The 27,147-nt window shown below is 29.7% G+C and overlaps 2 protein-coding genes across 10 annotated transcripts in view; one reads left to right on the top strand and one right to left on the bottom strand.

Annotated features, from left to right (window-relative positions):
• Positions 1-19,915, top strand: part of LOC148228567 (leucine zipper putative tumor suppressor 2 homolog) — a 140,427-nt gene extending 120,512 nt beyond the window's left edge. For 2 of the 9 annotated variants that reach the window (XM_088199187.1, XM_088199192.1), the window contains 6 exons: positions 2,160-2,298; positions 4,847-4,906; positions 8,658-8,859; positions 17,608-17,802; positions 17,906-18,206; positions 18,704-19,915. In XM_088199187.1, coding sequence (XP_088055313.1) covers positions 2,160-2,298; positions 4,847-4,906; positions 8,658-8,859; positions 17,608-17,802; positions 17,906-18,206; positions 18,704-19,414 — 1,608 coding nt within the window. In that variant the 3' untranslated portion in view covers positions 19,415-19,915. Of the gene's footprint in view, positions 1-2,159; positions 2,299-4,846; positions 4,907-8,657; positions 8,860-11,480; positions 11,721-17,607; positions 17,803-17,905; positions 18,207-18,703 lie in introns of those variants that run through there. The other 7 variants (XM_088199189.1, XM_088199193.1, XM_088199191.1 and 4 more) reach the window with 4 other exon arrangements.
• Positions 19,916-21,349: 1,434 nt separating this feature from the next.
• Positions 21,350-26,177, bottom strand: Ir25a (ionotropic receptor 25a). The gene is made up of 10 exons (XM_088200018.1): positions 25,983-26,177; positions 25,705-25,854; positions 24,811-25,113; positions 24,331-24,745; positions 24,063-24,177; positions 23,600-23,839; positions 23,151-23,539; positions 22,882-23,085; positions 22,629-22,814; positions 21,350-22,403 (listed from the first exon to the last, which is right to left on the bottom strand). Exons 1-10 carry the CDS (start codon positions 26,056-26,058, stop codon positions 21,680-21,682), a joined length of 2,802 nt encoding a protein of 933 aa, XP_088056144.1. The 5' UTR covers positions 26,059-26,177; the 3' UTR covers positions 21,350-21,679.
• Between the last annotated feature and the right edge of the window lie 970 nt (positions 26,178-27,147).

The following is a 27,147-nucleotide window of genomic DNA, read 5'->3' as shown; positions in this document are numbered from 1 at the left end:
CTTAATTTTAAAGTTTAAGCAACCCAAACTAAAAAACGATCTTTATGATTTGAGGCCGAAGGGGTGTGACTTTGCAGTCAAAATAGGCGCAGAAAGCTATTAACAGTTTAAGCCAATATTAATTACCACATATATAAAAAAAATGTAGCTGCGACTATCAGGCAATAGAATCGAAAGGGCATGTATTTTTTCTAAGAGTTTATTTCAAAAAATATTCATACAGACACATTAAATGCACAATATTGGTTCATAACCATTCCATTGTTTATAATTGGTTAAGTTATACAATAACATTAAAGAATATTAAATTATCCCTAGGTACATTAAGTTTATGAAAAAACACAAAAGTCTTCACTGAAGTGTCGAGTTGAATTATTGTCGGCTCTGAACTCTCCTGATGCATACTTGTGACGATGCTGGACAATCCGCTTATGTGTGATATTATCGTCTCTTCTGGTCCGTCATTGGTCACGTCTTCCTCAGGAACGTCGTTTGGGTGGGACAGGGGTGTTTAACCCCCCTCCCCCACACACACATACCCTTTTGAATTTGGCTTGAAAAATCCCTCAAATAAAATCTAAAAATCTGTCTTAAATCTATCCCAATTGTTTTTTAAATGTCATATCGGAATACATTTTCACCGGTAAATATGTATTTTTACCAGTGAAAATATAATTTATCTGCCATTTGTTAAAAGTGAAATTATATAGTAATATAGGTGACAAGAGATCCTCCTTTGTCCTCCTTTTGTTCTTCTCTGCCTTCCTTAAACAAATGTCCGAGGTGACCATTTTTTATTTTTTTCCCTATAGCATCTCTAAATATTTTTTTTATTTTAGTGTTTTTATTTGATATTTTTTAAATCTGGCCATATTTATAATTTAATTTTACTGCTAAAAAACTCAATTTGCCAGTGCGAAATATCCATATGCTGTTCACACCCTAACCTAACATACATAAATTAAACAAACCCAACTTGACCCAATAAAAGTTCTAAAACTAATAAGGAAATAAGCGGAAGAAAAAGTACAGACTGACGTCGCATCTCGCATATTGCTTCATAGTCTGTCTGAACTTCGATATTACACTATATTTAAAAAATATGATAGCTATTCTTACTGATATTATTACGGATTTCTGTTATGAGAGTATTGGGCAAAATGTATTCAAACCGAATTTTGGTTAATAGGAGGGCGCAAAAACAATTATCACTTCTCAGAAGTCAAAAATTCACGTCAAAAGCAATAAAATCGTGTCGGTGCCGTCGCAGTAGGAACACTCGGTAACGAGCGTTCCCACTTACTGACTAAAAAAATATGCAGCGTTTGTTGCTGTTCAAGTGTTCGTTGCTGAGCGAGTGATCTTCGCTTGAGCCCATATATACTAATCTGAAAGTATTTAAAAATGTAAAACGGATGTTCATACGTCAATTGGAATGACCTGTTTGTGGAGTTTTCTACTGTGTATTTCAAATGATTTTCTTAATAACTTGACATATGCTATGCACAATATATTTCATTTATTCACGCATTCTTACAGTGCAATCTGTATATATCTATCGCGTGCCTTGCTAATGGGTTTTTTTATTGTTTAGCATTTCGCTCTACAGTTCTCAGGAAAGGTGCGCTTCGATAAATATTGAAATACGGCACTGTTGAGAACACAACTGAATGCTCTTTCTAATTATTCCGTTGCACACTATATAAATGAATGGGTGTACATGTTTGTCTTTTTTAACATGAATAAATATTTATATATAATAGTAATAATAATAACGGGTCATCAACCACATCGGCCATGAGTTGCAAACTGCTCATTGTCACGGCAGTAGTTCCGCCAACCGAAAATCAGAACTTGTTCTGAACTGGTAAACAAACTTTTCAAATGTGTGAATCACTTAATAAATATATCAACACTCATTCACATATGAAAAAACTACTTTTGTATACATGTATAAATTAACAATTTACTTTAAAAAAACTACTCTTAAATAAAAATACGTTAAAAACTATTTCGCCTTAAAACCCCGAGGCCTTGGAGTAATGCGATTCTTTTTTGTAGCCTATTATTCTAGTGAAATAATACGTTCTTTACCGACTAGCAAATACGTGATGTTCGTATTACGCATGTTTCTCAAATGTTTTTTTTTGTTTTCACAGGGAAAAGTGGTGATTAGGCCTATCGCTTTCAAGCCGATGGGCGTGACAGCAACCGGACGCTTATCTAACGCTGGAGAGAGATACGGATCCACCCCTGTTCTGACCGCAAGACCAGGATCACATATCACAATTTATGGAAGTGAGTATTTACTATAATTATATTACAAGTTTACTTTTTTGTCGCAAAGATGAACTAACTCGATTAATATTTAAAATTTGCTAATTACAGCTTTATCGCTTTTCAATACATTTGCTTTGACAAAATATTAAAAAAATATTTTTAATTAAGTTTGTATGATATTAAAATATATGCTTAAACTTAAAAAAATAACATTAAAATTATCTATATAAAAATAGCTACAAAAAATGCTATTTTTTCTTACTAAAAAGTGATTACGTTTTTAACATTTTTTATTACAAAGATTATCTTACTGATTTTGAAAATGTCATTATTTCCTACTAGCACCTGCATTTTTTTGTATCAAACTCAAGCCTTATAAATTATCATTTTTTACTACAGATGCTATGAAACAATCAATGGCAGTTTTTAATGTTTATTTAATGCATCGTTGTGTGTAAAAAATAATCAAGACTCGCATTTAACTAAATGTATGGCAAATAAAACTAGATATACTTAACTTACTATAGAAGTTGATTGAGTCTTTACATCGTGACAGTTAAAATATGATAATTTTGTAAAAAAAAATACTAGCAACTTTTTGTAGCGATTTTTCCACCTAAAATTAATCATTATCCTATAGTTATATTAGTTATATATGGACAATTAATTGTTAAGAAATGGTCAGTAATTTTTTGAGAAACTGTCATTTAAGTTCCATTTACGGGAATTTCAAAACTTGTTTTTCATTATATACATATTATACTATTTATTTATTTATTAAGTAAATCATAAGTTGCAATGTGACAGGTTTTAGCTCAATGCGTTACAACAAACTAAACATAATCAGACTGAAAATCAGTAATTTTATTACTTCTAAACTTACAGCTTACTATTTTATTATTATATCATTATAGCTTACGATTAATAGATGTAAATATGCAAAAACTAGCTCTATTTTATTTTAATTATTCATCCGTGAGATTAGAAAAACCTAAGAAATTCTTATCTATGTTAATCGATTGAAATTAAAATTATATACTAACCACTAATTCTGATCTTATAGACACGAACTTAGGTCCTTCAGATATATCAATGACTTATACCACTGGTCTATGATATTTTAAGGACTATATGTGATTTTTGTACAAAAAAGTATATTCTATTATTACATATATAGCAACTATATAAACATTAACTTTAAACCAGCAACATTCTGTCAAAATATTACTAGCTATATAATTTGAAATCATTCAAAACTCTCAATAATTACTTACTATTAAATACTTCTACTGATAATTTATTTAAGACAGTTAGTTATTTAAACGATAAATGGTTTGTAGCTTTTATCGTGTCGTGTGCTTTAAAGCTAATAGTAGGGGTGTGATATAAAAATGATGGAATGGATAGTTCTCGAACTGACTGTGTTAATGCAAGCTAATTTTTCTTCTATAGTAACCATCTTCTAATTTTGCCAAATCCTGCTATCTTTCTTGGCACTAAATCTCTCAAAGACTTTTTTTCTTCGCTTTGCGTTTCGTTACGTAGAGTCGAAGTACGTAAAATTTTCGACTATTTTGTGATGTGGAGATGTATTTTGTTACGCTTTTTTTTATACTAAATAAAATTAAGTATTTTGATTAATACAAATCTAAAGCACAACTTTTACGAACGTCTTTAAAATTTTGATATAAATTTTGGAAAATGTTACGATGCATATCATTTGGAATTTTCCATTAATATTGTCAATCAGTTGGTTTATTTTTTGTTGCTTACAAAGATTATTTATATGAATTATCTCAAAAAACAAAACCAGGCAGCTGAAGGGAAATATAATATGAAGAAAATGAAAAATTTCTTGTGGCATATATCGACAAAATTTACTTTACTTTAATGATTTCTACGTCTAAAAGGCATAAATGATATTTCAACAATATATTTGTGTTTCTCAAATTTATTATCGTATATTTTTGTGGACCATTCTGCAGCAAATAATTACAATATTATGTTACAAGTATATAAGCTCAATAACAATGAGTTGTATTTCACTTGCTTATTTTCTTTTGTGTTAACAAGCTTACTTTTTTAACAGTTAATTATTAATAATTATCTCATTAACGCTTTTAACGTGCAAGATTAAGCTAAACGGTGCAATTATTATATATTTATAATCTAACATAACTAGCTGTAATTCCCTTACACACTCAAATGTCTAATACTATATTTATATGCATAGACATGATTCTTAAATATTTAATGAAATATTTTTACAAGGAAAAGCAATTTTTAGAACTTTATATTATTTTGTGTGGTAGGCCTTATTGTATTATAATTACTAACAACTATTTTATTCATTATTATAAAAAAGTTTTATTCTAGTGATTTAAAATAAATAGAGCAAATGATATTTTTAATAGTATTTTTAACGCTTATTTTTTAACTGTCAATCTGTGTAAATGATCGAAATGTAAACTAATCATCGACAATATCTTTGGTTTTTATTTATTTATTTCTTTGCGCGATGTTTTAATTATTCCATTTTAAAGAAAATCTGTTTTTCGTTCCTTAGATGATATCCGCCATCGAGAGCGGCACAGTCACGCCGATTTTGATACGCAGCTTAATTCACGTTAGTTAATTTTATATAATAAATTTAAGGGTTTATTTTGTATTTGTAACTATTGTCATACTAGATCGTCGACGAATTATTATGTAGATGTTTCCCGTTTCCTTAAAAATTGAATCTAATTAAACATATGTTGTTATATGTATTTTATTATATAATATTTATCTTGGAGATATACGACTTTTAACTTCACTGAAAAAATTGAAATAATATAATTGAAGAGCACTGATATCATTCCTAAAAAAAATTTAAGTTTTTTCTTATTTATTTTTACATAAAAAAATATGTCAATATGTTATATTTCTTCTTTATTTACTTTGAGCATATTTTTTATTGGACGTTTATTTGAGTTTTCTTAATTTTCACATGGAAATTTTTGATATAAGATAATCATCTTTTATTATACAAAATGATTAATTAGAAACATGATAGTAAAAAAAGGAACTCTTAAGTTCTCAATTGCCTGTTCAATATGCTTACGAATTAACCATCTATCTGGTAAAAATTAATATTTTTATATATAAAAAACGTGCTATTAATAAGCTGCCATATATGTAATTTAGTAAGTTTTAGCTTGCATATTAAATTTTCAAAAATCAGATATAAAATTGGATATGAAACTTTCAAAAGTAAAAAGGAATAAAAATGGAAACCCAAATCTGAAAATACGAAAAATCCTTTTCTGTTATCTTTATAACCCAGTAAACTATAATTGTTCTTCTTATTTCAAGATAAGAATTTACAGACAATAAACCTTAATACCATATGAACCCTAAAGTTTTAAAATTTGTATAGTTCTAAGCAGGGCCGCCGAGAGCGAACCCGGGCCCTGGAAAAACAATGATTCCGGGCCTCATAACAAAAATGACACTATATATTTTTTAACATAGTAATGTAATTTCTTGAATAAATAATAATAGGTACCAGTTAGCCGTTTATATGTAACAAATAAATATAAAAATTAGACATATTTTGCGAAATATTTTAATTTGGCATTAAAAATTATTAAAAATATCTACTCATAATATTTATCTGATAATTAATCGTAACAATTTAACACAAACGGAGCTGCGTCAAAAAATTATGATCTGTCCCTTTCAATAATAATGTTTATTGTGAAAGTACTACTTAGAAAGTGAGTGCTTTTGAATTTATTGTTTGTATGTAAAAAAAAAAGGGCTGAAGGAAGTAATACCTCAAATACATCAGTATATACATCTCAAATAACTGTAGTTTATATTAATTTTTTGAGGTCGGTTTTTACTTTTTTTTATACATATATTCTTGCTATGATTTTTTCCAGAGTCGGGCCTCTCAAGGAGAACGGGCTCCGGGAATTTGTCCCCTCTCAGGAAGGCCTGGTTCTAGGTGACCAAAATGAATAAAAATTTAATTATTACACTAATCGATCACAACTCAGATTAAATTTGTTTAGCTCTACCAAATCTCACGGATGAATATTGCCGTGATTACTGACGGTCGTATATGTATGTCATTAAGTGCTCTAATCGTAGAACGTATACGTTAAAAAAATCTTCAGCTTGTTTTTGCTTTAATAACAGTGCCTCGTTGTTAGTTGGTCAGTTATTAGTAATGTTGAAAACCACAGCAACGTCTGTAATTTAGGCGCCATACTCTTAAACAAGCCTCGCCCCTACGATTGAATTAAATGACATAATTTTGGCTCTAAACACAAAGCAACAATAAACACGTTACGCCTCCGGAATGGGCAATGCGTCAGGTGTGTTCAACCAGTTCCGAACAAAAATACACAATATTACACAGACACGGTAATTTGTTAATGTTCATTAGCTAGACAGTCGATTATTCAACGTGACTAATTGTCTAATCCCGATGCGAAACATTCATAAATCCCGCACCACACGAACGTGACTGACTTATTTTGCAATAACACTACTACTAGACTACAAGAACCTCGTGAGTGGACTTTCTCTTGGGTTTTGCGTGTGCTAGGACCATTTTCACATATGAGTGTTTTTTGTTTGGATGTTATATAAGAATAGGAAGAATCAGATCTGACTGAAAAAAAAATATTGTACAAATTGTTTATTTGTATAGTAAAAACTAACGCTAGTATAGATATTGAATATTCTTTTATATTTTCCAAATACATTCATAAACAATGGATATACTACATATATTGATTCTAGATGCAACGTTTATCTGTTGAGTTACGATATTGAGAAGATAACATTCTTTACTCCCTATAATAATTTCTATAATAAGGTGCGACGAGGGCTTAACAGCGGAAACTGCCATCAGCTGGCATCCAGTTAGTGAATTTCCTGCTAGAGATTTCCTAACCATCCATCCGCCTAAACATCAACCAACCTGCCTAGCGAGATTTCATACTCAATAATGCGTTTTTGATTAAGTGCCAACGCTGAAATTCGCAAATTGTTTCTCACAAATCGAATTTCTAGCTGCTGTACAATATAATATGATAAAAAATGTTAGCCATCAATTATAGAAGTTGCCGGCAGCTTCAGAAACGTCTAATCGTCGGTTCTTGATCTACTGAACTCCGATTGTTCACCGGTGATTAAACTGCGAAAAGGTCATAGGAACCGCGCTCTATAGTTATTGCCATTTTAGACTAAAAAAACTTCAGTTAATTATATATTACGATGGATAGTCTGCAAGATTGAGCTGTTTGATTTTTTGGTTATGATGAACACCGAAGGTATTGGATTTTTAGATAATGGATTTATTTTTAAAGTGACTATCCAGTTTTTTTCACAAACAGCTTTGTCAGTAATACTAATTTATAAAACTTTCTCAAAAGCTTCTCGTGACTTTTTTGTCTTTTATGTTAAATATTACTACAGTACAAATACTCTTTCTTGTAAATTCACCGTCACTGATGTACGTCTAAAATATTTATTTATTAATAAATGGAATATAACTTATAAAATAAGTAATGTAGCTTCATTCATCATTTTTACATTGAAAAATACTATTTAAATATTACCAGTAACAAATTAATCCATCAATTTCTAGAAATATAAATTATAAATCTGTAATTTATTTCATTATAAAGTATGTTTTATTGTAGTATTTAATTTTGTATGTATGTACATACAAGCGTTTTACAAGAATAAATAAAAAATACACAATATTACAAGGCTAAAAAAATATATAATGTACCTAATAAAAAAAAATGTATAAAAGTAGGTGATTTTGCAAATTCATAAATGCCTCAATATTGAGTGACAACGATTTGTTTTCCACATTCGACGGAAAATCAGTACATGAAAAGTGTTAGTTAGGTTGTTTTTTTTACAAAATATACATTCTTTGTTTTTAAAACAATGCCTGCACTTCTAACTTCCTAATGAACTGTATCCATATTTTTATTATAAAATATGATACATTTCAAATGATTATTAGTCGTCTGTGACTAATAAATCAGTAAGAACTTTTCATTAAAATAAACTACATAAACGTGAAAGGAAAATGATGAAGCGATCAAATATTTGATAGATTCATGCTCAAATAATATTATCATGTTTTTATTACAAAAATCAGTCTCAAAAGTCATAGAGCGTGCCACACGCGTATGTTGCACCTAAGATATATAAGAAATCGTGCGAACGTGTAATTATAATTATTACTAGACTTTCTTGAAGAAGCGCTCATTTTACAAACATTCATATTTCTTAGATTTATTACCCCTCGTTTGTCATCATTTTTTACATCATGTGTAATTAAAGATCTTTATTTTTAATTTCAGGCAGCAGTGATCTTCGACACCATCACCATGTAGGAGTTTCCAATTATTCTTTGGATAGAAAGCTACTATCAAGCGCCGCCTGTTCGCCACCTTTATCGTCTCTGCCTTTAGCTCTATCAGGAGGACGAAAACTATCTAACTATGACTCTATGGAAAGTGTCAGAAAATCTCCAGTGCCAACGTCCAATCCTCACTCAAATGGGTAATTAAACAAACATATTTTATTATAATAAAGTATTATAATTGTAAATTTATAGTCATGAAACAAGTGTTTCTAACTATAACGACTCCACTAGATCGATTTAAATACTTTACGAGCTACTTGAAACAAAGTTTTCATTATTAAAATAGTTTTTTTCCTACATATAATAAAATAAAAGTTAATTACATGTCATTTTATCTTTAATTATCCAATTAAAAATTAATTAAAATCTGATATCTAAACGAGTTTCCTACGCATTTGTAGAGAAATCGACTATAATATATTTTATAAAGATTTTAATCAATTAATTTTATAATTAGTATAGTAAATATATTATTTTTCTTAAAATATGTTTATCTTTTTGTTGAAATTATTAAGTATTATATAATTAGATTACTGATCAATCATCCTAAATAAGTTTTTGTTAACTTTTCTTAATCTCACAAACGATTATGATATAAAAAACTGATTTAAAAAGTAAATTTCTTCTTAGAAAATATCTCTTAAGTATAAACAAATAAATTAATATTAGTGAAAATTTCCATCAACAGATGGCTCACATTTTTCTATAGAATTAATGTTATTTTATCAACAGATGTCTCTATATAATAATATTATTTTTTTTCATTAATGATTTGTTTTCTATAATTTATAATTACAATATATTGTATTTTGTATAGAAATGATTACTACAATATAATTTTCTGGATTTATTTTATTGCTCTACATGAAATATTTATTTTAATCTGCATAGTTAATTAGCATTTTACCCCTTTTTTACAACATATGGATATGCTGAAATAATATAATTTTTAATTTATAAACAAATCTCAGATGTATTTTTGTATCAATTAAATCTTATACATATTATACATTTTATTTACATTTTAATAATAAAAAAATAAATAATAAATAAATATTCACATATAATTTTATTGCAATTTTTTTTCACTTTTGATAAAAAAAATAAAAATACATTTTTAATATTTTATCCATGATTCGTGTTATATTCATGTTATAAAATATTTATTTTTTATTTATTTCAACCCCAATATTTAATATTAAATAAGCGAACAATTTAAGAACTTCCTCCATAATACCTTTATATATAGAAGTCTAGATGATTATGGATGTATGTTAGTGTACATATCACTGAAATCACGCGTCGTATTAAAACATATCGCGTTCGCCAGTGTTCCTTAAACTGTTTATAAGTGTTAAATTTATATATTATATTACATTTACTATAAAAACTTTATTGTTCTTTAGATCAACTGTTATATGAGTTTTACTTGCATTATTTGATATTGTAGTTTTTCAACGAGATCTATGTTAATATTTTTTTATAATTTTTTTTATATTTTGCGATTGTTCTATATAGAAAATTATACTATGACTAATAACTAAATTATTATTTACTGTCTTCACTAAACGACATATTGCTTTGCATGCAATTGCTAGTTAGACGAAATATAGGTTTTATTATGGAAATACTGGTATTTCGATATTATTAGTAGTTTTTTTTTACCAAACCTTGGTATAAAAATATCATTTTTTGCGCTATAATTTAATATTTTAAGAACGGAGGATACAATGGATGTAATGAACTTTTACTCGCAATTAAAAAAACACTTAATTATAATGTATGTATTCAAAATAGACCAATAGTATAAGTCAGTGACTAATAACGGAAAGACCTGAGTTCGAATCTATCGTTTTTCAATTTTTTATCTTATCTGGGGGATCAGAATTACTGATTTTTATATAATTTTAATACTGATCGATTATCACATATAAGGTTTTCCTATATTTTCCTGGTCCCACAGATGAATATTGTGATGAATAATTGAAATAAAATCGAACTATATCATGTACAGTACTAGTTTCAAGTTTTAATAACGGTTTATAATTAATAAATTATCACAGACTTTGATTTCAGTTTGGTGTCTCACAGAAGTTTATATTGCGTCAATCCCGCTATAACGCATTGGATATGCCTTTCATGTTGCAATGAAAAACATACAATAAATGAATTAAATAATAATGCACAATTGCAATACCCTTCATAACTTTCTACCCGCAATATCAATTCTGATCGCGTCATACTTCCATTTTCTCCGGAACGTGCGTCATATTATAAAGTGATGACCATATCGATTTTGTTCGTATAATAGATTCACAATGCACCATTGTTGAATAATAAAAAATACTTTTCACTTAAATCATATCGTCGTGACACAAATCTGTCCAAATTTACAATGTTTTCTAAGACACTAATCAAAAGACAAAGACGTATTTCGTGATTAACGTCTTCAAAGAAGACGTTAATCGCACTGTCCACTCTGCTTCTATTCCTTATCAATTTCTCATAATACAGTTAAGTGCCATTAAAAAAAACAACTGTTCAAAACCAATAATTTTAGATAACAAACCTCCACTTTGCATAATGGATTTGTATTAATCATCATCAGTAAGATTCGTAAATAATAATTCGTTTTCTTTATGGTGAAAAGGTAGAGCGTTTTCTTCACGGCTCGCGATTACGTTTTTTATTATTATGCTGGCGTTTAATGGTTCTCAAATTTGTCGGTTGCCCTTAGTTCGAGGAAGAGGCACGAGTCAGTCTATTGTTTTACTCCGATAGAAGTCAGACGTGTGATAAGTGCATCGTTTTATTATAAGTATTATAAATAAAATTGTTCAACAATTGTTACTATTTATCATCGCTGATAGGATTTTATCAGTGCAAACACGACGAGCATTTTTTATTGCATTTTGCGGCTATAATGTGAGGTTACTCATTGATCGTGGTCGTGTTTCGAATCAATTTTACTGTGTGGACTATAAAATTATATTACGAGGTAATGGTATATAATATAAAATCTTCTTTGTAGCATATTGTATTTTATTATTATATATAAAAGTTTAAGAACAAACTTAAATATCAAATGCATGACATATCTTATATAATTTATGCTTATATATTATATTGTATAATATAAACCTCAAGCTAATTTATTTATAAATATATAATATGTATTTATTATTTTTTATTAAACATAAAGATGTGTTTATATGTTTTAGCATTATTATCCCAAAAATGAATTTCCTGATTTATTTATGTTTTTTCTATGCTAGAGCAGTTTTAAAATTCTTAAGAAAACAATTCGCATATATGAAAAACACAATCACATTTTCTCACTATCAAATTGGATCTACTTCAGATGTTTTTGTGTGCATCTGTGCTTTTAATTATTTGCTTAATTATAGATTTCAAAAAGGCTGCAAATGTATACACTTATTATTATATATTTATATTATATTTAACAAACCTCACATCAGGCAAATAGCATTTTTATAACAAACTCGTATCATAGTTGTTGAAAATTAAAAAAAATATATAAACTAAACAAAAAATGTATATCTACTATTCATAAAAAAAATGAATTAGTTTTATATACATTTTTTTATTATTATACATATTTCATTACAAAAGTTGAGTCTCCAGTGGAGACTCTCCACGTCTAAGCAATAAAATAATGATATATTTTTGTAGAGATTTTACTACCAAAAGAAAATATATGGTAACAAAAGAAGCATGACAGGCGTTACCCCAATGCGTTACAACGATATTAACATAATGAACAACTACTATATAAGTAGAGAGACACTAGACTAAAATAAATTACATCTATTTTAATAATTATATGCTATTATTACAACTTACATTCAATACACGACCTAGCTAGGGATTTAATTTTATTTATTAATCGTGATATTGCTACATTATATTAGGAAAATCTAGGAAAAATCTGTAATGATCAAACAGAACTGTAATTATATAATAATCACTAAATACAGAGTCTCAGATACGATATAAATTTAAAGAACTATGCAAATAAAGTTATATTTTATAAATACTGATTTATGTTATACATAGTATTTCCATTTTCTTAATATTTTATAGTACTTGATCCCAATTTTTCCAGAATTCTCGAGAAATTTTTACATTTTATTGACAAAATTTGGGATACTATTTATTTTTATATATATTATAGTTGATAATTAAAATATAAACAAATACAAAAAAATAATAAAACATTAATTAAAACATACAAGTCATAATTATGACTATATTAATTTATTTAAAATTATTATATGAGATATTATAATTATTATTATAATATTTAATGTGTTTTAGTAACGATCGCTTTCCAACACATACTATTTTCTCATACTTTACAACAAATGACAACATCGTATAATTTATAGCATATACATAAAAACTTTGACTATTGTTTAAATTATTCAGGGAATGAATTCCTGGCAAAACCTAATATAATAACTATTCTTAAATCATCAATCCTTATTCTTAACTTTTGTTGACCGGCAAATGCTTAAGGAAGTGTAAATGATATATTTGATAATCGTACTTCCTAGAGTCGGTCATAAAACTTATATTGTCGAACAATGGAAATATTTGTCTCTTTTTGTATTCGCTGTTTTGTGAATTAATATTCGTATTAATTAATTTTTTACCAAAAAAAAAATATATTATTTTATTTTTTTAAATTTTAAATATGAGTTTTTCATGTCAGTCTTCTGTCGAGATGTATTCCAAGATATTTATCGGAGTTTCGTTATGTTATCCATTTACCGTTAAGGATACCGGAAGACAATTATTTTGTTCAACGTAATATAATAAAGATTCATTTAGTGTCATTAGCTCTGATTCGCAATTTAGAGAGAGAGCCAAGCTTGGACTTTTGAGAGATTATTTTACAGTCTCTTCGATGTTATTTCTGGGTAAATATCAGATGCCACTATTATAGTGTCGTCGGAAAATGTAGCAATTCTTATTGAGTTCGTCTTAAGAAGATCTATCCTATATAACAAATACGGTATCGGTCCAAGAACTCTTCCTTGAGGCACACCTAATAATATTTAGAACAGCTTTGTGTTTACTACTTCGATCTTAATTTGGAAGTGTCCATCTTTCAGGTAGGATTAGATTATTAGGAAAATGTTTTGTGGACGCAGTATTTTACTTTTACTAAAATTAACTAAAATTTATACATATTTTTTCAAGCATACAACAAGAAAAAATATACTCCTTATAATGTATAAATAGAATATTGTTATATACAATTAAAATTTTCGCTGCAATTTGCCTAATGCCTTACAAACGGATAGATTATTCCGACTGAAACGAATCTGAAAATTAGTTAATTAATTAATTCTATTTTAAAGTAGTCCAGTAGCTGACTGTTTTGAAATATTGTTAAATATTGTTACAGCAAATATAATAATTTTAAGAGATTTATCAAAAAATATGTACTTGATTTTCAGATTCGTTTCAGTCTGAATAATCTATACGTTTGTAAAGCATTAGGCTAATTGCAGCGAAAATTTAAATTGTAGAAAAATTAATCTATTTCTATACATTATATTGAGAATATTTTTCCTTATTGTATGCTTAAAAAAATATGTATAAATTTCTATTATATTTTCCGCACTATCGCTGCTAATTGCTTAAATTATACACCCATCTATATTCCTGTATTTTACATACAATTAAATCGTGTGCTTGCCTATTTTTCATTCATATTTCGATTTTATCTAAACCTTGAGGAGTGAAAATTACGCTTCGTTCCATAAGGTTGAATTTTTGTAATAATTCTCGAGTATTTTTGCATTTTTTAAAAAGCTTGAAACTTTCGGAGCGTATCCGACGTGCGTTTGCAATAACATTTAACCACAAGAACAGCAAAAAAATGCAAGTTTTCGCGTGTGCTGAACATTGCAGGTGATTGCGTTTTCATGATTTTGTAACTAGGTTTATTGTGAAATTAATTGGACTGAAAAAATGGTATTTTCTTATGTAACCGAATAATTCTACTTAATATGCAAATACAAATATTCGACATTGCACTATTTTATTAATGTAATTTAATGATGTATTGTAAAATCTGTATTTTTATATTATTTCTCCAGTTTTAATGACCTATTATCTAATCTTATTGACTTATTTAATTAAACTAAATAATTCCAGTATAAACATCAAAATTTTTGTAATAAAATATGACTCAATCTTAATACAAAAAACATCTTAACATAATTATTAAAATAATCAGTTGTAGAAAGCGCGAAACTATTAGTTATTTATAACTCAAATAAGTTCATTCAGTGATACAAAATAAGTTTTTAATGCCAATGCATAGCAATAAAGAATTTATTTAATTTACTATTTTTGGTGCCTAAAATAAATTCTTCTTTGATGCATATTTTGCAAATACCAAGAGTTGGCTGTGTTACTTAAATTCTATTAAAATCTAAAGGCAGTTACATTCTTTACTTCCTCCATAAGTTGATCCAAAACATCGGCCGACATATTCTTTTGAATTTATTTGACAGAGATATTTTAACAATTTGTTTCCTCTGTTGCTGTTTGAGAACAATCTCAACCATTTTAATTGCGTAATGATTAATAAGTGTTTCGCTTTTCGTGTGAGCTATTTTTTGTTTATAATTACATGTATCTCAATTGAAGGGCTGATTTCTTGATAGTTCCAAAACCTAACCACAAAAAAAACATTATTTATTGATTCTATATTTGACAGGAAGACCTTTTAACCGAGTGTTTAGTTATCTTTACTATACTTCAACCTATTCCTATTTATTTATTTTGTTCTCTTATATAAATTATGTTCTTAATTAATTGTCCTTGTATCAAAATACATCCTTGATAGAACATATACGAAAATAAATGCAACACAATTAAACTCAGGCACACTTTCATTGTTATATTATATATTATCATACCTACTTATCAAGATAAGCGTCAGAAGCAAGCCAACGCTCGTGTCAGCATCGCCAACCATCCAAAACGTGATGTTCATACTAGGAAGCAAATTTCTATCCATCGTCTATATAACTACTCATTGGATAAGAGCTCGTTTCCTAATTTAAAATTTTTCTCAATTTTTACGACCACTTCAGCGGTCGTTAATAAATTGCCAGACCCTGAGAAATATCGTAGAGATCAAATCATTCATGGTGTCTGCTGTCCAAAAAACACCCGAGCTGGTGGTCAGTCGTTCACACGACTCCGAGTCAACGATCTTCGCACAAACGAAGGATTCACACTCGGTTGGGCGAACGTTACGCTTGTTTCACAATGGAAAGCACCTTTATATTTTTTTATTAATATAAAAAATTAAAGAGGAGTGCCATTCTGTACTATAAAAGTTCGAGTAGTTTTTTTCTTTCATTAACAAAATTCGCGCAAAAAACGACGACACAAATCCGCGAAAAATTGCACAATAACTGTATTGCATAAAAGTCGTACACCATACTAATCTAGATTTAAAATAGTTTCAAAATGTTGAATACAAAGATGCAACAATTGCTCAGAATGAGCCATTGGTAAGAGCAAAAATAAAAATGCAATTATTAAATAGCATCGTAACTATTAAAAAAGATGACCTAATTAAGCGATGTATAGATATAATATAGGCCCTAATCTAACTGACAATATAATTAAAAATAATATATTATAAACAAAAATATAGCTAATGTTGAGAGTGACATCAATGCGCTGCATATACACTGGAATTTTGGAATAGAAAATGTGCAATACATGGATGGTTCACACGTTTATTTGTATTATTACAAAGGTTTCTTTTTTTAAAATCACAGTTGTGATATACAGATATATGCGTGTCTATTCTCGCTATAATCTCCAAGTCAAATACATAGTCTACACAGTTTGAGAAACTTGCGCTGCCTCTGACGCGATGTGTTTTGATTGATGCGTGCGGGTAAATAAATACCAGTTCGCTTTAATAATGAAATAGCGTTTACAGAAAAACACCCACATATGTCTAGAGCTACATACTACAAAGTTGTGTGTTAAATATTAAATAGCTAACGACTTCTCCACTTTTTGCCCCACCACCATCTAAATCGTAATACATTTTTTTTGTTACACCTCTACAAAAAATGTTCACTACTTATCTTCACAACCATGCAAATATAATACTGCTTACACTACGCAGTTGTGCTTGCAAATAAGAAGTCACTGTTAATTGTAGGTAAATTACAAGAATAATGAACAGGTGCAATACATCGTCATGGTTCTCTCATAGTATTATAATCTCCTTGAAACTTGCTTAGAGAAAAGACCTAATAAATTTAGGGAAAATAATAGACAAAGCAAACGTTATTATTTTTTAATATTGGAATATCGGCTTTGCTAAAGCAGATATATTCTTAATGAACTGTAGGATGTCCTAGATACAATATTAATCCCGAAAGATTCAGCAACCAAAGATTTAATAAAGTATCGCAACGCGTTTATTTAACAAATTGATCTATCTATACAACATGTACATTCAAAGTATATATGTATATAGATTAAGCAACATTTGTTATAATCTGTTAAAAGACAGAACAAAACTAATATCATATGTTTTGAAAAAAAATCGAGACAACAACCAGTGGTACAGTGAAAAATACCAAACTCAATATACTAGTGACTTATTGCAAGACCAAACCAGACACTGGCCTCTGATTTTATTGATTTGTCAGGGTTTATTATAACTTTTCTAGAGAGATATGTCTGCATTTTTAAAATAAATGATTTTAAAATACTTGTCTTATACAATATATACTCAATTGCTCTATAATTTAGTTATATTCTTTAAAAACTTAAATATAAATTTTATGGATTTTTATATATCATTTCAGAGGCCATAAGTGGACATTTCGTGGAATGGTCGGCAGTGGAGGCGTTGGTGGCCCTCAAGGCGGTAGTTTACAACAATTGGCACCCTCGCCCTGCGACTCTGGTGTATCAGAACTAGAAGCTGCATTGAGAGATCGTGACTCAGAACTGGCACACCTCAGACAAACCATGGAACACAACGAACAAGTCATCTTCAGGTTGGTTACGATTTCAAAAATCATGACTTAAAACTGTATATAAAGGCTTTTATGTATCTGTTGAAAGCACGTGTTCATTTTTTTCCTGTTTCCATTCAAACAGTGAACAATCTTCCAGAGTGTATCAAGAGAAGGAACGCGTTTGGGAGAGAGAACTGAGACGGATGAAGGCAGTGCACGAGAGCAGGTTGCGTGCAGGTGCTCAGAAAGCAATGAAATTGGAACAGATGTTGATGATGCAAACGTATCAGTTGCAACAAGATAAGAAGCGACTCTGCGACGAGGCAGATGGGGCTCGTCAAGAAGCTGATCGTTTGCGAGCTCGCTTAGAAGATACAGAATGGACGCTCTGTCAGAAGACGGGTGAAATTGCTTTACTAAAAACACAACTGAAAGACGCTCAGGTATTGTTTTAAAATTTATATTCACAAATTGTTAGAGGTATAACTTTAGCTTTAGCTCGATGCTATTCAATAACATTTCAATCTTGGACGGTATTCCAACCAATCAATTTAAGGACACTACTAATTGTATACATAGTATTCTTCTCATATATCTTCTTGAGTTTTAATATATAGCATATTTACATGAATATTACATAATATTACAGAATTCCTTGGAGAGCAGCTCCGTCAGGACATTATCATAATCATTGCTTAATACACTGATCCTTCTATAAATTAGGAATATTCTATATAATAGGCGTGAATATTGCTTGGGGCTAATGTCCATTGAGCCATTCATATGATCAATATAAAAATGGCGAAAATTTTGTTTTTATTATCTTTAAATAATAACCAAATATTATAACCTTTATGTATTTTGCTACAGTTTATTGCTTAAATGGTTAACACGTTATATTGTTTTAAGCATCTAACTATAATTTATTATTATTTTACAGGGTGAACACACTGCCAAAGGACATGAAATTCTTCAACTCAAAAGTGAACTGAGACAAGTCAAAGACAACCTCGATAGACGAGAGAAGGATATATCAAAACTACGCTCTGAATCCGAAGACAAGGAATCACTGGTCAAACAATTACAAAACGAGTTACACAAACTCAATACTAAACTGAAAGAAACCGAACTAGAATCTTTAAAAGCAAAAGAACAAAGCAACCTAGAAATTGAGAGGCTCAAAACTGAATTGAAAGAACTGAGAGAAGAGCTCTCAGATGTTTCTCTGAGTAACTACGAAGGAATAGAAGCCGGTAGATCATTGAGAGGTATCTACGATGTGTGCAAAACAGCAAACGAATACCATTGGACGTCTAACGATAGTAGCTTGGAAGACGCTGAAGTGCAGAGATTGAACGGTGAACTGCCTGATCCACCTTGTATGGAGCCGTGTCACAACAGCATCGAAATCGAAAGGTTAAAGAGCGAAATTGATAATAAGAAAAGAGAGTTTGATAAAGAAAGGAGGAAATGGTCCGATGAAAAGGAGAAAGTTTTGAGATATCAAAAGCAACTGCAGCTCAATTATGTGCAAATGTTCAGAAGGTCGCGAGCGCTAGAGGCCGAAGTTGAAAGTTTAACGTTGGAGCTCGACCTCGGCAACAAGCACAAGAAGAATGTAGAAAAACTAGGCAAAACTATCGAACTCTGATTTGATTGAAATACAACATACAATTTACCAAGAAGGCATTAATTTGTCGCATACATGTGTAACACATATTGTGTCGTTATAACGAATTATTTCTTATGTACATATATTGAATCTTTTCACTATTCAAATGTTCGGTAATACATTCATTGTGATGATTTATATATTAAATATATTTATTATTTAGTGTAACTTATATTAAACACTTTAGTGATAGTGAAATTAGCAATGAATGCGCACGTACAATATCGCTAATTGGGGACAATGTTATTTATATACGATATAATGTGTATAGTTATTTTATTGTATGTTATATTTCACTTATTGTTTAATACCTGTGATCAAGTCAGCGGTTGATTTTATATGCATACAAATTTTCTGTAAATGTTGTTTAACTCTTGCACTGATATTTTAATATAAGGATATTATGCATTTTTCATTTATAAAATTATGTAAAAGTTATTGCAAATTTTAATAAATGAAATATTATAATAAAAATAAAAATCTGTTTTATTTAATTTTATTTAGCTGGAAGTACTAAAATGTTTGAGATGTATATTTTATAATAAAAATACAAATATTATTTTGTATAACTATTAAAATTTTATTATTTATTAATTCCACTTATGCATATATAATATGTAGACAACATCAACAATAAATGTTGTTAATTTACTTAGCAAAGTTTACAACCATTAATAAAAATAATTATATCTCCTGCTAATCAATTCAAGTGTTTTACACAGATTTGGGTGTTTCTTACATTAACTGCAATGCAAAAATGTCTATTGCTCATTCAAAAACCTATGCACTACGAGTATCGGCTAAAAAAAATAAAAATTTGGGTGTATGAGTAGGATAACCAGTTTCTTGGAGTACAATCCGGAACATCTATCAGGGGGGGGGGGCGGTAATTTTATAAAAACGTTTTTAAAAATTATTTTTAATGATACAATTATTGATAAATTAAAAATTCATTAAATAATTACATATAATCAATTTAATTGGTTTTATAAGTATTTGGTGACAGAATGATTTTTTTTAAGAACTTCATCCAAGTTTTCTATTTGCTGCTTGAAGTCCTAGCAAGAATTGCATTCGAAATTACACTTTTTTATAACCATTGTTTTCAAAATATTATTATTCAATGTGATTCATCTGCTGTCCCTATATTATTAATAATTGAAAAAACTCTTTCTGTGACCGCATAACATAAACTAAATTTATTTTGATAATATACGAATTTCTAATTCTGGGACATATATTCGTGCGGGACATGGAGTTAGAATCCGGCACTGTCCCGCAAGATCCAGGACGAATGGTCACCCTATGTATGAGGTAAGCAGGAACGTCATTTGGAGGAGCAGGTGGAGGCATTTACCCCGCCTTAAATTTGGCTAGGAAAATGCTTGTCATTTAATTAAATATTATGAATCTTAATGAAATAAAAATATTAAAAAATGCTAAAACGACATCTCGGGTTATCCTTCAAAGAAAATCTAAAACAGTCTCGAATCTTTCCCGAAAATATTTTTTAAAATCGTAAAATTGAAATCATATCGTAACGAACTTCTGATACAAAAGTGTTATTCAAAATATATTCAAACCGAATTTTGGTTATTAGGAGGGGCAAAAACAATTATCATTTCTCAGAAGTCAAAAATTCACATCAAAAGCAATCAAAATTCGGATTAGATATGATTCATTCGATTCTCACTTATTGTAAGTCGTAATATTGTTATAAAGTCTTAATATGAATGCTAGATAACCGAGCGTTTCCACTGTGACGGCGACGACACGATTATATTGTTTTTGACATGGAATAAACAGGGATGAATTTAGCCTGTTTAGTTCACGTCCCTGGAAGTAAGCCGTTATTCAAGATTAATTTAACTACCCATTAGTTATCCTGGACTGATTATAGTTAAAATAAACTCATTTTTTTCCACAATTTATTCTCACAAACTTGTGCAATACAATATTTATTCAATCCAAACAACATTTATTAATTATCTACTAAACATATTGAAGTTATATCTTTTTTATTATTATAATAGGTATTCGTAATCATTAATTTAACAGTAATAATCTTGTTACTTTATAAAATAACTCTTTAAAAGTTAACATTTCAATAAATATTTTCATATTTTTCAATCATCTAACAAATTTTATCATATCATAACAGCTAAATCTTTAATAACAATACCAATCCAAATATGAATTATATAAACATGGTCCAAGTTTTAAAACAGTGATATTAAGAAAGCATTAAAACCTTCCAGGAAAATTAGTATTCATGAAACTCCGACGCACTCTGAAACCAAAATTATTCACATTTTGGACAACGCCTTCCTTTACATCTCCATCATCAGGCATATCTTTGTGCTTCTTAGACATCTTTTGCTTTTTAAAGTCTGCTTCTTTTACATCAATAATACTGGACTTTCTTCGCCACTTGAACCACCAATATTCGAAGCCAAGAGTAATGCACGCTAAGCCGATTCCCATAAAGATCACAATAAAAACTCCGCCAATATTCTGTATGGATATTCCATCAGCTTGATCGTCTTGCTTTTCGCATTTCTTAGCAGCCGGGTTATTATTCCACCAATTCTCCTTCAACTTTTCTAACTTCCTCTTATTCAACAACTGAAGAATAGCATTATTGAACTGATCTTTTAAAGGAGATCCTTGTTGAACGGCAATAGCGTAAGGCTTTCTAGAAAATTCCTCACCTACGCTCTGTAAGTCACAGCTGATCATCACATGATATCTAACATCGGTGGCGTCGGCTAACCATGCAAAGCCTTCGCTTGAACTTTTTGATGCTCTCACTCTTTCTAATGCTTCGTCAGGGGTATTTGGTAAACCGGCTTCTTTCATAGCCTGCCACATTTTAGTATATTTATCACTGACTGGATAATCCCAAACTGCAAGTTTTGCTCTTTCGACATCACTCAAACTGTCGTTCAGACTCATATCTTTCCATATTCTAAAAACGTTTAATTATAATTGTTAATAATTATGTTATATAGAGTGGGCATTTTAATAAAACATTTTGGTTTAAATAGGGTAATAACACTCAATACAATAGATAAATGACGCCATAAGAGGGCAAAAATTTATGGTAAAAATAGTATTGTTTATTTAAACCATAACGTATTAAATGCTCTAACTTGTATTATCAAAGTAAAATAAAATAATTAGAATAGTGTACTCATAAAATCGTCCTTCAATATCGGCCATGCGTTTGAAATATGTCATCGCCGCTGATCCATTAATCGGAGCGTATTGTATCTTGTACTGCTTTGAAAGATCATCCAAAGACTCGACTGGAGTATCCAAACGAGACACGGTCAAAAAGGCAGCTAAATTGGCTGTATAAGATGCTATAATAATAAATCTGAAATCATATAATACATGATGTAAAAAAATTGCATAGTTTTTTTATTGATTTCAATATAATATACCCAAATAGCCACCAAGTTGCTGCTACCAATCTACCAGAAAGATTCTTAGGAGCTTCACCTCCACCTTGTGGTGTCAATGATGTCATACAGAACCATAAGCACTCTTTCAATGTAAATTCCCTTTGTTCTTCATCGTCTTTATACTTTTCTCGGTTATTTTGCAAACTATACGGACTCCAACGATCAAATACCCACATCAAAAAACTAAAATTTTGCAATTAATATAAAATATGTATACATAAAATTAAGTTCAATTTACGTTACATTACCTTGTGAAGAAATATGCAGCTAATATAGAAAGCCATACGTCATTCTCTAGTACCGTTAAAAATTTGAACAACGACGTTGGAGACCTCGGTAGTTTCATCATGATAGTTATGCCAACTAAATCATAGTATGGTACTGTAAAATCAACTACATTTTCTCTTTCAGCCATCACCGACATAGAACCTAAACCTATATCGGCACGTTTCTCCATAAGTTCTTTTACAACTCCGTTCCAATTCCCACTTTCGTCCATATCGCCAAATTTTCCATCAGGCACTAATATGATTTCATAATCAAACTTAACAATCTCCTTGATCTCTTCGATCAAATCGATGCAATATCCTTTAAATCCTTTTGGTGCTTCAATATCTTTGATCATGAACGGTGGTTGCTGAAATAATAAATAATATTTCAATGATCCTTAATATATAATATCAAATAAAACACTCACTTCCACAGTTACAATTCTATACACAACTTCTGCTGTGTAATTCTTCATCACACTTGGATCTACAAGTTTGAGATCATTTGAAAGACCTGACTTCCAAGTGCCTAAAACTTTACTTCCAACTGAAGCTCCATCACGGATACTAACAGCGCTGATTTCCATTGTAAATTCCATGTAGCTTTTACCGTTCATGAATTGATCGTCTGATATGAACAAAGGTGCATATGTTGGAGGCTCGTCAATCTTGAAATATAATATTAGGTTGTTTCACATGAATTGTTCAATTTTTACTCAATTGAAAACAAACAACAATCAGAACAAAACAACATTATTAAATACCTACAGAAGTGTTAAAAAATAAGAGAGATATATAATGTAATGTGATGTTATTTAATTATTAATAGAAGGACATGTGTTACACTATATATAGCTACATTATAGGAATATTTAGGTATGTGACACATACCCTGGTGAATGAAGATCGTAATTCTATAGTTCTATTTGGAGTATTTTTACCATCAAACTCATCACACGTGATGTAATCCATATTCTTTTGCAAATTACCAGTTTCTAGCAATCCTCTATTAACAAAAATATTATGTAATCCACATTTTTATTAGTATATTTAATACACTAAATTTGCACTTTTTGTCACAAAGATAAAATAACTTTTGAATATAAAGTTTCTTATCTTATCTTTATGCATAACATCTTGTACAATATAATTTAATTACCTTACAGCCAAAAATGTTCTCAATGAAAGATCAAAATAGAATGCCGATGCTATTTCTGGTTCTCCGTTCATACTATAGGTCGTTTTAATCTTTCCCAATCTATCTCTGCTAGACGCTTCTGGATCGGGTCTCACGTATATGATACTGGCATCTTTACAAACGCATGAAATATCACCTTTATCTTGAGTTAACACATACCATGAAAATTTACGTCCAAAGTATTGATTCGCATCAGCCGCATCCAAGATGTTCTTTATTGTCTTAAGATTTCCAAGTATAAAGAAGTTGACAATATCCAATTCTCTTAAATTCTTCAATTGACTCCTCAATTCATCGACCATTACGCTCTTCACTGGTGATATGACGTGACGAGTAGGAATGTTTTGTAGTAAAGATTTATATTTATGGTCCATTACTGAAATATATTAATAAAATTGATTTACCTATTATATAATCTAAATATGTTGAATTATACTGTACCGAAAGAGTCATCAAATAATATAGCCGCATTTGTAATGTCTTGCTTGTTGACTATTGCTCGTACACATTCTGCGATTATGTCAGCAGGAGGCATTATTTGGATAAGATAATTAGATTGACTGATACTTAACGATCGCCATTGCCTCAAATCTCCAACTAATCCGAAAGAAGTAGTAACTGTTGGTAGTGCCAGAGCTGATGTAAATGACTTTACAGTTTCAGAAGCTACTCCCGTCATGGTGAAATCAAGAACCACGTGAGGTGGTCTTTTTGATGATAGCATATCATTGTACTTTCTACATACTGAAATATTGAGCTTAGATTATTTTTTAATACAATATAAAAAACCTATTATTAGAACATATTAAGTAACTGATTTTTATTTTTTAAATTATGTTATTTAGAAAAAAAATATCAGACTTGTCATGTTTATTTAAAAAAAGCATTGTACCATTTTAAGTCTTTCTATTTTGCTTTTTTATTTATACTACGTCATACACAAAGAGTTTCTAGTTTTGGATGTTGAGTTGTGTATATATTATCTGAGAATTAAACTTACTTTACTGTTCCTGTCTTATATTGACTAAAAAGTGTAAATAAACACCAACAGTATTATTAAAACAATTAAACTAATGATAATGTAATGACGGAGCAGGTGACCAAACTCTTTTGTCTAATATGTATAACTTTTTGCCCCTATTATAACTTATTTTTGACACATATGTGTATAAAGTAACACACCCCTTTAAAATCAAATAATCTTTATTATATATGCAAAAAATCTAAAACAAATAAGCGTTAACTGGTCTTTAATAATAAGACAAAGTTTATTTTAAATGTATATTAATAAAAATTATGCTTTACTGTATATTATTAAAAGTAAAAAACATTTACATTCTTCCAATAGTGTCTTGGCATCTGATCTATTACCAACGACGTCCACTGATTCAATAGCCAACCCCAAATTGGAATTTCTCTTCACATAATCTTGCGCGACTTTAAAAGCTCGATCAGCTAACGTATTATATTCTTCATTTACGAAAACTATGAAAATTCAAGAAAAAGTTTTAATAAATACCTACATCACATATAATATTAAGAAATAAATGGGTTAATGAATCAGAAGCAAACATTTGTACATCTGCCTCGATATATGCACATAATTCACTTACGAACGTTAATATTTTGCGTCGTCTGTCCACAAACAGACTGAACCGTCCAAAAAATAATAAAAAAAATCGAAAACATGATGGATAGCCTAGGTGAGGCGGTTACATGGTGAATAGACTGCTACTGCAGTGATACAATGTTTGCGTTTGAAACGACGCAGCTACTGTGTTGTCCCATTCAGTATCCAAGGGGATGGCCAGTGTCCATAAAAATTGATAGACTATTAACGTTAATACAGTCTATTCTGTAAATGTTTTACATCATGTTTGGCACTCGAAATAGATAGCCTTGATTTTTCCTTTCTTTCAATCGCATGCTCTTTTCGGTAGTGTCTTTAATAATTAAAATCGACTAACGACTTTCACTAGTGGACGTACCGCTAGCTTGTTTTATTAATTTTTGTTCCAGTTTATTTCTAAGCAATGCTTCCAGTTTTGGTATTGTTCTTTCTTACCTTGTAATAAATAAGTTTGCTATCTTTTCAGTTTTTACCTAATGAAAAATAAACCATGTATGTAAACTAAGCAGCTAGCCTAACGCACAGTTATGTTATTAAAAGTATCATATATTAGATATAGAAAGCTTGAAAAAAAACTTATAAATGCGATGGCTCTGATGCAATCTGTTTAAAGAAATGTGTTGTAAAACATAACTTCAAGAATGCTTGGCTTCACTATATGAAGCACATATCACTTTAATAGAATCTAAAATCTTAGCGATGTAAAGTACCTTTTGTCACAAAAGAAGGTATGGATCATATTCTTATTTATATACTTGCGTATTTTTATTAGGAGTGTTGTTTTACAATTTATTGCCAAGTTGCTAAGATATAGAGCTGACAATGCTTCGATGCTCGGTGATATCCAGCTGCAAACTGTAGAGTGCCCTGAAGAGTCTCGATCATGTATCTTATTTCTAAAAGACGTCAGCACTTGAGAACTTGCGTTTAATACATGGCTTTTAGCTTCGCAATGAGCTCGTCTTACATAAAGATGTTTTCAGTGACAGCTACAAGGATCTGGTTCAATTCACGTGAGATAGCACAAATGATTTATGTGTGCACTACTATGAATTTTGGTCAATAGGAAGGCGCAAAAAGAATTATCACTTCTCAGAAGTTAAAAATCCACGTCAAAAGCAATAAAATCGTGTCGGCGCCGTTTGAGT

This window comes from Plectrocnemia conspersa, unplaced genomic scaffold (assembly GCF_051122295.1).
Source record: "Plectrocnemia conspersa isolate PC_06_02 unplaced genomic scaffold, ASM5112229v1 ptg000012l, whole genome shotgun sequence".
NCBI classification, from domain to species: Eukaryota; Metazoa; Arthropoda; class Insecta; order Trichoptera; family Polycentropodidae; genus Plectrocnemia; species Plectrocnemia conspersa.
Note: the sequence above shows the minus strand (reverse complement) of the source record. Positions and strands in the feature narration are given on the sequence as shown.

Coding starts and splice junctions, on each gene's coding strand:
- Ir25a (XM_088200018.1), bottom strand. CDS start 26,058: ATGTTTTCGATTTTTTTTATTATTTTTTGGACGGTTCAGTCTGTTTGT. Junction 25,114..25,704: donor CAAGACACTATTGGAAGAAT/GTAAATGTTTTT, acceptor TCAATATTTCAG/TATGTAGAAAGTACAATGAT. Junction 23,086..23,150: donor GCTGCATATTTCTTCACAAG/GTAATGTAACGT, acceptor GCAAAATTTTAG/TTTTTTGATGTGGGTATTTG.